Source organism: Oncorhynchus mykiss, chromosome 4 (assembly GCF_057628025.1).
Source record: "Oncorhynchus mykiss isolate SJ-2025 chromosome 4, ASM5762802v1, whole genome shotgun sequence".
NCBI lineage: Eukaryota > Metazoa > Chordata > Actinopteri > Salmoniformes > Salmonidae > Oncorhynchus > Oncorhynchus mykiss.
The window spans coordinates 42,482,639-42,500,060 of NC_143025.1; the positions used below are offsets into that span (position 1 = coordinate 42,482,639).

A 17,422-nucleotide genomic window follows, 5' to 3' on the forward strand; every position below is an offset into this window, starting at 1 on the left:
GAGAGAACGATAGACAGCTGCCTCTGATTGGGAACTATACTCAGCCAACAAAGAAATATGAACATAGATTTCCCACCCTAGTCACACCCTGACCTACCAAATAGAGAATTTAAAGGATCTCTAAGGTCAGGGTGTGACATCTGGCAACCGAACCGATAGAACGAACAACCAGCCGGCTCGAGTAGCAACCCTAGATTTGTGTCGGGACGATATCTTGTGGAAGGATGAAATAGTTTTAATAAATTCGTAAAAATAACGTTTTTAATTAAAAATATGTCAATCATTATTTGAATATGTTGGTGACCCATTATATAAAAGTGATAATGCCCTCGAAGCCATTGTTTGGAGGATATCTTGGCACGGTTTTCTGGCCCTCTACGCACACCCGTGCCAATATTTCCTCCAAACACCGGCTTCTCTGGCATTATCACTTAAACATACAATAAAGACTGACACTGAGAAGCAGCTAGCTAGCTAAAGCAGAATGACCTCACTGATACAGTGAAAATATACCACGGAAACATGCTGTCAGTTTGGACAGAGTAATTTACCACAGAAAACCACCTAGACAGCACCTCTGATACTTGAAAACACTGAAGGGGGGAAGATAGTCAAAATGTTAGTGTGTAAAACACACATCCATCAGGTAGGTGTAGTGGAAGGCAGCCTAATAGAGAGCCAGAGACTGTTAATAAACAAGGCCTGGCCAGGTGTCCGTCGGCCACGGGCTAATAGAAACATCCCATAGTGACAGGCAGGTAGCTAGACAGACAGACCAGGCAGGCAGGCAGGCAGCTAGGCAGGCAGCTAGACAGGCAGGCAGGCAGGAAGACTGATCAGGCAGGCAGATAGACAGGCAGGCAGGCAGACAGACCAGGCAGGCAGCTCATGCATGCAGCTAGACAGGCAGGCAGACAAACACAGGCAGGCAGGCAGGTTGACCAGGCAGGCAGCTAGATAGGCAGGCAGACAGACCTGGCAGGCAGCTCATGCACGTAGCTAGACAGGCAGGCAGGCAGATAGACACAGGCAGGCAGACTGACCAGGCAGACAGCTAGGCAGGCAGCTAGGCAGGCAGACAGACACAGGCAGGCAGACAGACACACACACACAGGCAGGCAGGCTGACCAGGCAGGCAGCTAGACAGGCAGGCAGCTAGACAGGCTGCTCGGTAGGCAGGCAGCAGGGGCCCTAGGGGCTCCAATCAGCTCCTGAATAATTTATAAAGGAAATGAAAGCGCCAAAGTGCTGAAGATGGAGGGAGGAATGGAGGATCTCCTCCCATTATAGACAAGTGATTGGTGAGTAATGGGCAGCGGTGGGACCGTCATTCACACTCACAACGGCTAATTAACTACGCTGTGTCAGTGTGAGAGACAGTGTGTGTGTGTGTGTGTGTGTGTGTGTGTGTGTGAGAGAGAGGGAGAGAAGAGTGTCTCCGAGTACACAGACAAAACGAGTATCGTAACGGATATGGACAATTTTCCAAATATGATTAGGACACAGGTATTTTTTGTAATTATCCGTGATCTGAAAAAAGTAATTTTCAGCTGGCAGCACACATCTCTCTTTCACTCAAACAGTGTGAAGGGCTGTGTGCTCCAAACAACTATTGGCTAGTTCATCTGTCTGTAAAGAAACAGGCGGGGTATCGGTTGAGCCAGCTGCAACGATTGGATTAGAATTAGCCGCTCTCCCTCTGCTCTCATTTCACCACATATAAAAACACGCGGTTCTGTTTCACTCAATCGCAGTCACCCGTCTCAGGGCACAAGTCTCCCCTTCTCTAAACATTGTGTATGAATCCGAATCCGTAGCTAGTCATTGTTGTTCAATCTAGTTATTTCCTGTTGACTTTGCTGAGGTGATATGGCCGTTTTGTCTGTCTACGTGGCGTTGTTTAGTATGCCCACTGTCTGTCCGTATAATTATTCCATTGCTGACAACATCTGTCGTTATATCGTGATCCAAACCCATGCTTGCTTGCTATTATTATTTATTCTCGCCCAGGCATGTTTACCAAGTGACATATCATTAGAAAATAAAATGACAAATGTAGTTTATTTTTAATATACAAATGTTGCGGCATAAGTGTCAGTAGAGAGAAGTTTTGCTCCTCTCGAAAGTGAAACAGTATACGAATTAGCCTACCTTCATTTAAATCTGTGTCTGGAATAAATGCAGACACTAGTAGCCAGCCATGCATTAGGGTATTTATTAGCCTATTTCGTTTATAATTGAATAGGACTAAAGTAAGTTTTCATCTGTCGGGTCGTCTAAAAATGTGTGTCAATGAGTGAAGGAACACAACGATACGCTCTGAGCGATAGCGCAGTAATGTGCACTTGAGGTTTAGACTTTACCAGCATTTAAAGAGCACGTCTGGGTTTTCCGATCAAGAGTAAATCTGATTCCGAGTATCAAGTGTGATAAAACGGATACGATCGGCACACCCCTAGTGTCTCTGTATGTGTGTGAGTGTGTGCAAATGGGTGTGGCTTTGTGTGTGTTGTGCGTCTGTGCGAGTGTGTGCATCTTCTAAACTGCCTGTAAGACCTGACTACCAGTGAGTGATGGCCAGCCAGCCAAAGGACCACCTCTGACACACTGTGACTGATGGAGAGTGCTGAGCAGGCAACCTAGCTAGCTAACTACCTCATTCCCCACCTCAGGTGACCTGGGCCTCTAAAGTCTACACAGGGGTCCTTCTTGGGCCAGAGGCGGGGGGTTGCTATGGCGACAAGTCACTCAGGCCCGAGGTCGAGGTAGAGGTTGAGGTGGATCAGGTGGTCTCCTGTGCCGTTTTTTAAATGGTGTCGCCGCGTGGGGTGAATGGATATATGGGAATGGATGGATGGCCTGGCCTGGCTAGAGGAGGGTTAGAGTAGTGGCCTGGAGCTGTGACAAGACAGAGACTGAAAGGGGGATAGGGTTAGAGGGGTGAAGAACAAGACAATGGAGAAGAGCACTGACCGCCACAACTGGCTCACAACATGGACTGACTGCATGTAGGTGCCAAATAACATACACTGAATCAACATACGAAGGTTTGCGGCAGACAACATATGACAAGAGGTCTGTGACCTTTTCCAAGCCGAAAAAGTATGCAATAGCCTACCATTTGTTACTAAATAATAAGCATCAACTTTCACAATGCCGATCCCTTGTCACAGATATACCTGTAACCAACTAAGACGGTCCAGCAGAGACCTTGACCTGACCTCAGTCCAAACATCCCCCCCCCCCCCCCCAACCGCAAACAGACATCAAGACAACAACTTAACTGGAAAAGCGTTGTGATCACACTCCCATGTGAGTGTGCTCCACTTTCTCCTCCACTCCCTCTGCTCCAAAACATGTTGCAGCACCTCCTCTTCCTCCAGCCTCCTCTGCCACGACACGCGACACATCATCCTGGGCCAGAGCGATGGAAATATCGGGGAAAAAACGCGACGCTGGCCATCCGGATCCCTCCGCTCTGGGTACCTGTTCACTGCCTCATTCCACAGCACGTTTATATCGGCGCCACCTACTGCGTTCTGCTAAGCCCCCCGAACCATGTCGCCCAATTAGTTCCGTGAAGGTGATACAATGTTCTTTCTGTTCTCCAAATGTGGCCAGCATGTGGCTCTCGTGGGGTTAATACTCTGTCTGCTTCTTTCTTTCTTTCTCTCTCTCTCTGTCTCTCACACACAAACCACATTCTAACAGGCATCAGCCCTAACACAGGATGGTTTAAACAGCCAATCCAAGACTGGAAAACTCCCTGCAGACCCCTCCTCTTATGGCTTCATCCCTCGCTCGCTCGCTCCCTCCCTAACTTTGTCTCTCTCTCTCTCTCTCTCCCCCTCCCTCCCTCCCTTAGTCTCGCTCCCTCTTTCTCGGTGCACCCCTCCTCCTGGGTGTCTGGGAGATTCATCAATCACCTCTGCTGACTGTTGGGCCATGAAATTAGAATCAGGGAGAGGAGAACCCCCCCCCCCCCCCCACCCCACCCTCCGTCGACCGGGGGGCGCCGGGCGAGGCCACTGGGAGCAATAATGTCACAACCATGAGCACCCCGGCACTGTAACTGAGATAACAGAGACATCAATGACATCACACACACTATTGAACGTCCCTCAAGTCCTAACACAGACCAACCCGTCTTGTGACTAACATATTGGTGGCAGGTGTGGGGGAATGTGTCCCATATGGACAGAAAGAGAGAGAGAGATGAGGGTGGGAGGGGGAGAAGGAGAGAGGAAGGGTGTTTATGTTTTTCTGATGACCTAAACAGGTCAAAGTGGTGTCCTCATCCTATGACATCACGATGTGTTGACAAACTGCATGACAGACTTGACAGGCTTAATGATGATGAGTGAGGACCTTAGTGAAACCATGCGTGACAAGGGTTAACAAACAGGTGTCTAAATGAACACGAATTGGACGATATCGTCACTTAATTAATTGTTCTACTGATGTTGGCGAATATCAGTGCAAAGGATGAAACTCCTCAAATCCACCTTAACTCCCAAAATTAAAACAAACAGTCCACTCACGTCTTGTAGCAGTTTCTCCAAGTTCTCCTGCAGCTCGTAAAAGTAGTGTGAGGTGATGCAACCCTCGCGGCTTTTATCCAGGCAGTCTCTGGACAGCTCTATGACCTGGTGGTGGATGAAGCTGAGGACCCCGTCGGCCAGGGGCATCACCTTGTCAGGAGCCGAGGACGATAGGAAGTCAGCCAGACGGTCCTCCATCTGAGCCGTGGCCTGGGGACGAGAGGGGGAGAGTTGACTCACATATGCTCACCTTCCAGACAGCTCATAGGGAGCTTTATTACAATGGCAAAGCTCATTGAAGGACTGTCGTGAATTGGTTAAGATTTTAGTTCTAGGTATTTCATTTCTGAATGTATTAATGTCAACTAAGTCATAATAAACAAATGTTAAGACTGATATGAACGAATCATTGTTATGGGAAGGTACCTTGGGAAAGCGCTCCTTGTAGACATGGTTCATCATGACGATCTCATGGTCAAAGGAAATGGGTGAGCGACCAGGGCTGAAAAAAGACAAACATACAGAGATATGAGTGGAGAACTAAGAGACTGTAGCTTGGCGGTCTGGTCTACACCAGTCCAGAGAGACTGTAACTTGGTGGTCTGGTCTACAACAGTCCTGAGAGACGGTAAATTGGTGGTCTGCTCTACATCAGTCCAGAGAGACTGTAGCTTGGTGGTCAGTCTACAACATTCCAGAGAGACTGTAGCTTGGCGGTGTGATTTACACCAGTCCAGAGAGACTGTAGCTTGGCGGTGTGATTTACACCAGTCCAGAGAGACTGTAGCTTAGCGGTGTGATTTACACCAGTCCAGAGAGACTGTAGCTTGGCGGTCTAGACTACACCAGTCCAGAGAGACGTAAGCTTGGTGGTCTGGTGTGCACCAGTCCAGAGAGACTGTAGCTTGGTGGTCTGGTCTACACCAGTCCGGAGAGACTGTAGCTTGGCGGTCTGGTCTACACCAGTCCAGAGAGACTGTAGCTTGGCAGTGTGATTTACACCAGTCCAGAGAGACTGTAGCTTGGCGGTCTAGACTACACCAGTCCAGAGAGACTGTAGCTTGGCGGTCTGGTCTACACCAGTCCGGAGAGATTGTAGCTTGGTGGTCTGGTTGACACCAGCCCAGAGTGACTGTAGCTTGGGGGTCTAGACTACACTTGCTGGTCTGGTCTACCCCAGTCCAGAGAGACTGTAGCTTGGCGGTCTAGACTACACCAGTCCAGAGAGACGTAAGCTTGGTGGTCTGTTGTGCACCAGTCCAGAGATACTGTAGCTTAGTGGTCTAGACTACACCAGTCCAGAGAGACTGTAGCTTGGCGGTCTGGTCTACACCAGTCCGGGGAGATTGTGGCTTGGTGTTCTGATTTACACAAGTCCAGAGAGACTGTAGCTTGGTGGTCTGGTCTACACCAGCCCAGAGAGACTGTAGCTTGGGGGTCTAGACTACACTTGGTGGTCTGGTCTACACCAGTCCAGAGAGACTGTGGCTTGGCGGTCTGGTTTACACCAGTCCAGAGAGACTGTAGCTTGGGGGTCTAGACTACACTTGGTGGTCTGGTCTACACCAGTCCAGAGAGACTGTAGCTTGGCGGTCTGGTTTACACCAGTCCAGAGAGACTGTAACTTGGCGGTCTAGACTACACCAGTCCAGAGAGACTGTAGCTTGGCGGTCTGGTCTACACCAGTCCGGAGAGATTGTGGCTTGGTGTTCTGATTTACACAAGTCCAGAGAGACTGTAGCTTGGTGGTCTGGTCTACACCAGCCCAGAGAGACTGTAGCTTGGGGCTCTAGACTACACTTGGTGGTCTGGTCTACACCAGTCCAGAGAGACTGTAGCTTGGCGGTCTGGTTTACACCAGTCCAGAGAGACTGTAGCTTGGGAGTCTAGTTTACATAAGTCCAGAGAGACTGTAGCTTGGCGGTCTGGTTTACACCAGTCCAGAGAGACTGTAGCTTGGGAGTCTAGTTTACATAAGTCCAGAGAGACTAGTATACTGCATGGTAGTAGGGTTCTGTATTTTTCAGTATCCCTGAGCTGCAGTACAGCATGACAGAAGTGAGCTCCAAGTCCCAAGGCACCAGTAGAGGGATACTGTGGATGGAGGGTCAGGTCAGACAGAGAGGGCATGAGATACATTGAAGAGGATGACAGCTCTTAGGTCAGAAACACAGACATGGACATACATGGCTGCACACATACTGTATGTCACACACACATGAAGAGCTGATGGCTCTTGAGACCAGGCAGGGGATGTGTGCGTTATGTTCCTGACAGTGTGTCTGAGAGTCAGTCTGAGGACCCTATCTGTCTGTCAGGACTTCATCGAGGATTTCATACTGGTGGATGTCTATGGCTGGAAAGGTCAGTTCCCTGGGGAGCGTGATGTGTAGCGGTGATGGCTCATTTAGTCTGTGTGCATCAGCCCCTTCCTCTCTCTCTCTCCATCTCGCTCGCCACATCAAAAGTCTGGCTAGCAGGAACAAATGGAGACAGCCATGACCTTTCTGTCTCTCACTCACACCACCACAGCAGAGAATAAACTGGGGGTTCTGTCTGAAGCAATGAGGCGACAATGAGATTCCCTTCTGAGACATGGTGTGTGAGAGAGAGAGAGAGAGAGAGAGAGAGAGAGAGAGAGAGAGAGAGAGAGAGAGAGAGAGAGAGAGAGAGAGAGAGAGAGAGAGAGAGAGAGAGAGAGAGAGAGAGAGAGAGAGAGAGAGAGAGAGAGAGAGAGAGAGAGAGAGAGAGAGAGAGAGAGAGAGAGAGAGAGAGAGAGAGAGAGAGAGAGAGAGAGAGAAGAGAGAGAGAGAGAGAGAGAGAGAGAGAGAGAGAGAGAGAGAGAGAGAGAGAGAGAGAGAGAGAGAGAGAGAGAGAGAGAGAGAGAGAGAGAGAGAGAGAGAGAGAGAGAGAGAGAGAGAGAGAGAGAGAGAGAGAGAGAGAGAGAGAGAGAGAGAGAGAGAGAGAGAGAGAGACAGACAGACAGACAGACAGACAGACAGACAGACAGACAGACAGACAGACAGACAGACAGACAGACAGACAGACAGACAGACAGACAGACAGACAGACAGACAGACAGACAGACAGACAGACAGACAGACAGACAGACAGACAGACAGACAGACAGACAGACAGACAGACAGACAGACAGACAGACAGACAGACAGACAGACAGACAGACAGACAGACAGACAGACAGACAGACAGACAGACAGACAGACAGACAGACAGACAGACAGACAGACAGACAGACAGACAGACAGACAGACAGACAGACAGACAGACAGACAGACAGACAGACAGACAGACAGACAGACAGACAGACAGACAGACAGACAGACAGACAGACAGACAGACAGACAGACAGACAGACAGACAGACAGACAGACAGACAGACAGACAGACAGACAGACAGACAGACAGACAGACAGACAGACAGACAGACAGACAGACAGACAGACAGACAGACAGACAGACAGACAGACAGACAGACAGACAGACAGATTCCAATCTGAGCGGCTGTGTTATATAGCATTGTATTGGAAGCGGTGGGGGAATGTGTGGCCGGCACAAAATTGAATTTGGGGTCCACAGATGTGACTGTTTGTGTGAGTCATCTGTGTGTCGTGTGGTCATGTGACCAGGGGGATGAGGTATTGCCTATCGTCCTCCACCGACAGCTCGCTCATCTTATGAACCATTCTGTTGCCTATTACCCAGCATAATTGAATGAGATCACACTGAATGTGACATATGAGGTCAACCTCACAGGAGCTGTTTATCATCATCTTAACACTCTTGCTGGAAGGTGAGCTTCTCAGAACATATTCGAATATCCTCTGCTTCTCTTACACACGCCTAACATACTAATTTAGTAGAACTGTCTGCTTATAAAATAAAATTTTATGCCAGTCATCTTCACGAACCGAGAGGAGAAACGTTCTCAGCTCTGAGTCCTGCCACACACCACTGTTCTTTTTTTATTTTTTAATTTTTTTAATCACTCAGAAATACAATCATAGCCATGTCACTGCTGCCACAGCAACCAAAAGGTTAGCTCCGACAGAGATTGATGCACAGTGGCTGCTTCATAAATACTCAAATATTTTAAGGATATTTTCCTTTGTCTGTGAGTGGAGTTGCTTTGAGTGATATGTGACTTTATTGAATAAGCCTCACATTCAAACGAGCTGCTAATAGAATCATTAAGGTCCTGAGAATGACTAACATCAGACTGACAGCCCAGAAAAATATGTTCATAAGTCATTTGAGAAAACGACCTTGAACACAGACTCAAATTATACTTGTGGGGGGGGGGGGGGAGGTTTTGGATCTACAGTATAAGCCTGTGTGTTAATAGGCTGAGAAGATCTTTGAAATAAACTTGAACTTTGAAGACCGTTGAAGCCTGTTGTCGCTATTCATTTATATACTGCAGCACAATACCATTTCTCTTAAAGGATTAGCGTTTTAGAAACGGGTGAATTGGCAGTGTGAGCTTTTTAAACACTGACGTCAGATTACGTGAAAAGGGTGCTCAAGAGAAAAAGGTAGAGGATGATGAAGAGGATAAATGAAGTGAATCAGAGCGAGAGAGAGAAGAGAGAGAGAGAGAGAGAATAACATTGCCCCAACACCGGTGAGGCATGCGACTGGGGAAATGAAGGACCTAATTGACCGTGACGGAGAAGAGGCTGGGCAGGGAGGGGTGTGTGTGTGTGTGAGGGGCAGGGGGGTGTATGTACAGTGCCTTGCAAAAGTATTCATCCCCCTTGGCGTTTTTCCTATTTTGTGACATTACAACCTCTAATTTAATAAATTGATTTTTATTTGGATTTCATGTAATGGGCATGCACAAAATAGTCCAAATTGGTGAAGTGGAATGAAAAAAATAACTGAAAATTGGTGCGTACATATGTACTCACCCCCTTTGCTATGAAGCCCCTAAATAAGATCTAGTGCAGCCAATAACCTTCAGATGTCACATAATTAGTGAATTAAAGTCCACCTGTGTGCAATCTAAGTGTCACATGATCTGTCACATGATCTCAGTATATATATATATATATATATATATATATATATACACCTGTTCTGAATGGCCCCAGAGTCTGCAACAACACTAAGCAAGGGGCACCACCAAGCAAGTGGCACCATGAAGACCAAGGAGCTCTCCAAACAGGTCAGGGACATAGTTGTGGAGAAGTACAGATCAGGGTTGAGTTATAAAAACTATCAGAAACTTTGAACATCCCATGGAGCACTATTAAATCCATTATAAAAAAATGGAAAGAATATGGCATCACAACAAACCTGAGAGAGGGCCGCCCAACAAAACTCAAGGACCAGGCAAGGAGAGCATTAATCAGAGAGGCAACAAAGAGACCAAAGATAACCCTGAAGGAGCTGCAAAGCTCCACAGCGGAGATTGGAGTACCTGTCCATAGGACCACTCTAAGCCGTACACTCCACAGAGCTGGGCTTTACAGAAGAGTGGCCAGAAAAAAAGCCATTGCTAAAAGTAATAAATAAGCAAACACGTTTGGTGTTTGCCAAAAGGCATGTGGGAGAGTCCCCAAACATATGGAAGAAGGTACTCTGGTCAGATGAGACTAAAATTGAGCTTTGGAGGTTCTGTCACACCCTGACCTTATTTATCTTTGTTTTCTTTATTATTTTGGTTAGATCAGGGTGTGATGAGGGTGGTATGTGTGTTTTTGTCTTGTCTAGGGTTTTTTGTATATCTATGGGGTTTTGGGATTGTCTAGGTAAATGTAGGTCTATGGTGGCCTGAATTGGTTCCCAATCAGAGACAGCTGTTTATCGTTGTCTCTGATTGGGGATCCTATTTAGGTTGCCATTTTCCATTTTGGTTTGTGGGTGATTGTCTATGTGTAGTTGCCTGTCAGCACTCGTTATTAGCGGCACGGTCGTTTTGTTACATGGTTAGTTTGTTTAGTGTTCTTCGTAAATAAAGAAGAATGTATTCAAATCACGCTGCGCCTTGGTCTCCTCGTTATGACGAACGTGACAGGTTCACCTTCCATGACCCTAAGCATACTGCTAAAGCACCACTTGAGTGGTTTTAAGGGAAAACATTTAAATGTCTTGAAATGGCCTAGTCAAAGCCCAGACCTCAATCCAATTGAGAACCTGTGGTATGACTTAAAGATTGCTGTACACCAGCGGAACCCATCCAACTTGAAGGAGCAGGAGCAGGATGCCTTGAAGAATGGGCAAAAATCCCAGTGGCTAGATGTGCCAAGCTTATAGAGACATACCCCAAGAGACTTGCAGCTGTAATTGCTGCAAAAGGTTGCTCTACAAAGTATTGCTTTGGGGGGGTGAATAGTTATGCACTCTCAAGTTCTGTTTTTTTTTGTCTTATTTCTTGTTTGCTTCACAATAAAACACATTTTGCATCTTCAAAGTGGTAGACATGTTGTGTAAATCAAATGATACAAAACCCCAAACATTTTTAATTCCAGGTTGTAAGGCAACAAAATAGGAAAAATGCCAAGGGGGGTGAATACTCTCACAAGCCACTGTATGTTTGTGTGTGTGAGCACCTCAGAGCCCCATTCGATGAGACGCTAATGACATGGGTAATACATTCAACAAGGTGACACCCAAAATGAAGGGCTGAGCTGCTGAGGGAAGGGTAGAAGTGTTTAATTAAATACACCATCTGTGACTGTGTGTGTGTGTGACTGTCTCTGTGTCTGTCTGTGAGGCTCTGTGCTGCTCATTAAAACAGGACCCACCACTGGATATGACAAGCCTATGATGGATGAACATGTTGAGATTATTTCTACAACTCCAGAAGAATGAGTTGGAAGAGAAAGAAAGAGAGAAAAAACAGAGGAAGAGGTAGAGAGAGAGGAAGGACATGAGAATAAGCACTGCAGTCATCACTCTCAGCATGGCTGATAATAAGGCCATGAAATTAACATATGATTGCTTCTTTCTTTAATCTTAATTAGCTTGTCTGAGACTCAGCTTTCTCCCTCCCTCCCGTGCTTTCCCTAAGAAAGTTCATCTTTCCCTTTCAAGACGATTCGATACGGATCTAGATACATGGGCTCTGATAAAATACAGGAACGATACGTTATAGTCTGAAATGATTCGGTTCGATGAGATACGATTCGATGCAGTAACATTTGACGCACAAACACATGAGTTTTCCATTCTAAATTAAAATTAGCTGCTGAGCTGGATCTGTCTGAGCTGACTTCTGTGTGTGTGTGTGTCTATGGTGTATGTGCTATCTAGGCACCTTAGCTGAGCCATAAAGGAGACTAGGCATCTACCACCCTACTATCACAGAGGGGGGGGGGGGGGTGTAGCCCCTCCACACACACACTTTGGTTCTGAAATCACCATGAACCACTAACTAACTTGTCATTTTTGCAGATTAAGTGTTTGGGTTAGTAATGTATCAATATTATAATTATAATTAATTATAATTATAAAAATTAGCTATGACATAGCCAATGAATACCAGTCAAAGGTTTGGACACTTATTTAAGGCCTTTTCTTTATTTTTACTATTTTCTGCATTGAAGACATCAAAACTATGAAATAACACATATAGAATCATGTAGTAACCAAAATATATGTTATATTTGAGATTCTGCAAAGTAGCCACCATTTGCATTGATGACAGCTTTCCACACTCTTGGCATTCTCTCAACCAGCTTCATGAGGTAGACACCTGTAATGCTTTTCCAACAGTCTTGCTTTTCCTTCACTCTGAGGTCCAACTCATCCCAAACCATCTCAATTGGGTTGAGGTCGGGTGAGTGTGGAAGCCAGGTAATCTGATGCAGCACTCCATCACCCAATTCAATTCAAGGTGCTTTATTGGCATGGGAAACATTTGTTAACATTGCCAAAGCAAGTGAAGTAGATCATATACAAAAGTGAAATAAACAATAAAAATGAACAGTAAACATTACACTCACAGAAGTTCCAAAATAATAAAGACATTGCAAATGTCATCTTATGTATATATACAGTGTTGTAACGATGTGCAAATGGTTAAAGTGCAAAAGGGAAAATAAATAAACATAAATATGGGTTGTATTTACAATGGTATTTGTTCTTCACCGGTTTCCCTTTTCTTGTGGCAACAGGTCACAAATATTGCAGCTGTAATGGCACACTGTGGTATTTTACCCAGTAGATATGGGAGTTAATCAAAATCGGGTTTGTTTTTAAATTCTTTGTGGTTCTGTGAAATCTGAGGAAGATATGTCTCTCTAATATGGTCATTCATTTGGCAGGAGGCTAGGAAGTGCAGCTCAGTTACCACCTCATTTTGTGGGCAGTGTGCACATAGTCTGTCTTCTCTTGAGAGCCAGGTCTGCCTACGGCGGCCTTTCTCAATAGCAAGGCTATGCTCACTGAGTCTACATACAGTGGGGCAAAAAAGTATTTAGTCAGCCACCAATTGTGCAAGTTCTCCCACTTAAAAAGATGAGAGAGGCCTGTAATTTTCATCATAGGTACACTTCAACTATGACAGACAAAATGAGAAAAAGAAATCCAGAAAATCACATTGTAGGATTTTCTATGAATTTATTTGCAAATTATGGTGGAAAATAGTATTTGGTCACCTACAAACAAGCTAGATTTCTGGCTCTCACAGACCTGTAACTTCTTATTTAAGAGGCTCCTCTGTCTTCCACTTGTTACCTGTATTAATGGCACCTGTTTGAACTTGTTATCAGTATAAAAGACACTTGTCCACAACCTCAAACAGTCACACTCCAAACTCCACTATGGCCAAGACCAAAGAGCTGTCAAAGGACACCAGAAACAAAATTGTAGACCTGCACCAGGCTGGGAAGACTGAATCTGCAATAGGTAAGCAGCTTGGTTTGAAGAAATCAACTGTGGGAGCAATTATTAGGAAATGGAATATATACAAGACCACTGATAATCTCCCTCAATCTGGGGCTCCATGCAAGATCTCACCCTGTGGGGCCAAAATGATCACAAGAACGGTGAGCAAAAATCCCAGAACCACACGGGGGGGACCTAGTGAATGACCTGCAGAGAGCTGGGACCAAAGTAACAAAGCCTACCATCAGTAACACACTACGCCGCCAGGGACTCAAATCCTGCAGTGCCAGACGTGTCCCCCAGCTTAAGCCAGTACATGTCCAGGCCCGTCTGAAGTTTGCTAGAGAGCATTTGGATGATCCAGAAGAAGATTGGGAGAATGTCATATGGTCAGATGAAACCAAAATATAACTTTTTGGTAAAAACTCAACTCGTTGTGTTTGGAGGACAAAGAATGCTGAGTTGCATGCAAAGAACACCATACCTACTGTGAAGCATGGGGGTGGAAACATCATGCTTTGGGGCTGTTTTTCTGCAAAGGGACCAGGACAACTGATCTGTGTAAAGGAAAGAATGAATGGGGCCATGTATCGTGAGATTTTGAGTGAAAACCTCCTTCTATCAGCAATGGCATTGAAGATGAAACGTGGCTGGGTCTTTCAGCATGACAATGATCCCAAACATTGATCTGTTTGTGTTCGGAACAGCTTGCTTAGGTGACTCTTCTCCAGGTTCATCTCTCTGTAGGTGATGGCTTTGTTATGGAATGTTTGGGAATCGCTTCCTTTTAGGTGGTTGTAGAATTTAGCAGCTCTTTTCTGAATTTTGATAATTAGCGGGTATCGGCATAATTCTGCTCTGCATGCATTATTTGGTGTTTGACGTTGTACACAGAGGATATTTTTGCAGAATTCTGCAGGCAGAGCCTCAATTTGGTGTTTATCCCATTTTTTAAATTCTTGGTTGGTGAGTGGGCCCCAGACCTCACAACCATAAAGGGTAATGGGTTCCATAACTGATTCAAGTATTTTTAGCCAGATCCTAATTGGTAGGTTGAATTTTATGTTCCTTTTGATGGCATAGAATGCCCTTCTTGCCTTGTCTCTCAGATCGTTTACAGCTTTGTGGAAGTTACCTATAGCGCTGATGTTTAGGCCATGGTTTGTATAGTTTTTTTGCTTGCTCTAGGGCAATGGTGCCTAGATGGAATTTGTATTTGTGGTCCTGGCGACTGGACCTTTTTTGGCACATCATTATTTTGAGATTTACTGTCAGGGCCCAGGTCTGGCAGAATATGTGCAGAAGATCTAGGTGCTGCTGTAGGCCTTCCTTGGTTGGTGACAGAAGCACCAGATCAAACAGTAGGCATTTTACTTCAGATTCTAGTAGGGTGAGGCCGGTTGCTGCAGACAGTTCTAGTGCTCTCGCCAACTCAATGATATACAGTATATGTTGAAAAGGGTGGGGCTCACTCTCCTTCTTGGTCAAATAGCCCTTACACATCCTGGAGGTGTGTTCTATCTGCCATCACTTCATATTTCAGCATGATAATGCATGCCCCAATGTCTCAAGGGTCTGTACACAATTTTTGGAAGCTATAAATGTGCCAGTTCTTCCATGGCCTGCGTACTAACCAGACATGTCACCCGTTGATGTCACGACTTCTGCCGAAGTCGAAGCCTCTCCCTCTCTCTCTCTGTTCGGGCGGTGCTCGGCGGTCGACGTCACCGGTCTTCTTGCCATCATTGATCCATTTTTCATATTCCATTGGTTTTGTCTTGTTTTCATACACACCTAGTTTCAATCCCATTCATTACCTGTTGTGTATTTAACCCTCTGTTTTCCCTCATGTCTTTGTCAGAGATTGTTTTATGTTCAGTATTCATGTTTTGTATTTTGGTGCCACGACGGGTCCTCATACCCACTTTGTTTCATTGTATTTCATGGTTTTGGAGTGTTTTAAGTTATTAAACTACTCCATTCCACCAAGTTTTTATTCTCCTGCGCCTGACTTCTCTGCCACCTATACACATGACTATGACAGTTGAGCATGTTTGGGATGCTCTGGATAGACAGCATGTTCCAGTTCCCGCCGATATCCAACAACTTCCCACAGCTATTGAAGAGGAGTGGCACAACATCCCGCAGGCCACAATCAACAGCCTGAGGCAAATGGTGGTCACACCAGATACTGATTTTCTGATCAACACCCCTACCAACAGATGCATATTTGTATTCCCAGTCATGTGAAATCCATAAATGTATTTCAATTGAATTAATTGAATGATATATGAACTGTAACAGTAAAATCTTTGAAATTGTCGCATGTTGCGTTTATATTTTTATTCCGTATACATACAGTATTTTGTCAACTAATAAAGCCAAATATCACGCAGGCCATTTTAGCATTTGAATGCTGAAGGTACAGCAAGATCAAGAACAGGCCGGCCTACCGTGCGTTGGTCAGGGTGCGAAGCTGGGCACAGAGTGCAGTTTAACTAGGCTACTGATATTGGCTGGGGTTGTAGCACAGTTACATGCAGTTTGGCACTGAAGGGAAGGACACATCAGTTGTCCTATTTTCGAAAGGTAGAAAGAATGTAATATAAGCTAAAAGAATGTGTGAACCGGCGAGTTGTAACGTTTGAATCGATTTTCTGACCCGTTGTAGTGGCAAAACGTCATTCAGGGTTTTGAGCGCCACCTGCATGTTATTTTGCCATTAATACGTGTCACATATCAGTTTGCAAACAATGTCCCCAAAAAATAATTGGAGCAACATCCAAACATGGTCTCTTTTTTGCTTTCTTGAGTAAGGCAGCTCCAAAATGCAGGTGTTTCAGCCCAGCGCAGTGCTTTCTGTGGTGGTGGGGCAGCCAGCATAAAATACAGAGTGTAGGTTGACAAAATATGCCCACAAATTGTGTGCTGCTGCATAAATGATGTAATATGCCAGGGAGATATGCATACTGTAGCTAAGAAAGTAATACTAAGTGTATGTTGTGTAGTAAGCTGCAAGTAGCCCATGTGCCTCACCCTAATCATTTGGCCCCTTTCCCCCTTATAACTTAGCCTAGTGTTCTGATATGGTGGTGCACATGTAGCCTTTAGCCTGTTTTAGGAATTATATCACTGTACAAATAGTTATATTGATTACGTCCATCTTAGCTTGCTCATTAAAATGTCTTACTCGAAATTACGGATTACCTCATCCACTCATTGTTCCCTTTTTCCATAGTTTGTACGTCTCAATTGTCAGAAGAAACTACATTTGTTTATGAAAGTCAGCCATATCAGGTGGCAGTGTAGTGGTGTAGCAGTGTTAAGAATTCACAACAGACAGTATCTGCTGTATAGACTGTTCTCATTGTTTAGAAACCCACACCCAAGCCATCTCTCCCTGGTACCTTCCAGTCAAACCATAGCCATCTCCCTCACATGAATGAATGCGGCCTAAGGCATCATAAATCTACTGTCAGCATTAAGCCCCAGAGGCCCACTCTCAGTTCACACAGACACAATATAGTTTTAAGAACCCCTTATTCTGTTGCATAAAACAATATTTTGATGCAATAACAGTATTATAAAATAATCTTAGAATTTCACCCACAACAACATGCATAAAATAAAAAAAATGGGAATTTTCCCCACCAAGATTTACATGCTAAAATCGTCACTGGATCGATGCATACTTAATTTGGATTGGTTTGGGGTCCGCAGCTCGATGCACTTGTATCTTAAACATTTGAATCAGGGGCCGATGCGTATCGGTGAATTGTTGCATCCCTAGCTTTCTCTCGCTCTTTCACAAGCTCTCCCTCACCTTATCTGCCTTGTAGCACTCTTTCCCTCACCTCATCTGCCTTGTAGCACTCTTTCCCACCCGTTCTCTCTCTTTATTTCTATAGCAATCACCCTCTTTGAAGCTCCTCCATCCTTCTCTCACTATCTCTTTCACCCCCGAAAGCCTCACTCTCCCCTACCATCCTCCCTCTCTCTCTCTCCCCCTACAAATCTCTCTCTCTCTCCAT

General features: G+C 45.3%; 1 protein-coding gene and 1 long non-coding RNA gene across 9 annotated transcripts in view; one reads left to right on the forward strand and one right to left on the reverse strand.

The window, feature by feature from the left end:
• mast2 (microtubule associated serine/threonine kinase 2) overlaps nt 1-17,422 on the reverse strand; it is a 164,947-nt gene that overhangs the window by 23,986 nt on the left and 123,539 nt on the right. For 7 of the 8 annotated variants that reach the window (XM_036969242.2, XM_036969239.2, XM_090232065.1 and 4 more), the window contains 2 exons: nt 4,968-5,043; nt 4,542-4,751 (listed from right to left, as the gene is read on the reverse strand). In XM_036969242.2, the coding sequence (XP_036825137.2) occupies nt 4,542-4,751; nt 4,968-5,043 (286 nt within the window). Of the gene's footprint in view, nt 1-3,284; nt 3,682-4,541; nt 4,752-4,967; nt 5,044-17,422 lie in introns of those variants that run through there. The other variant, XM_036969244.2, reaches the window with a different exon arrangement.
• Nucleotides 1-17,422, forward strand: part of LOC149984020 (uncharacterized) — a 468,468-nt gene that overhangs the window by 3,495 nt on the left and 447,551 nt on the right. The window lies entirely within an intron of this gene.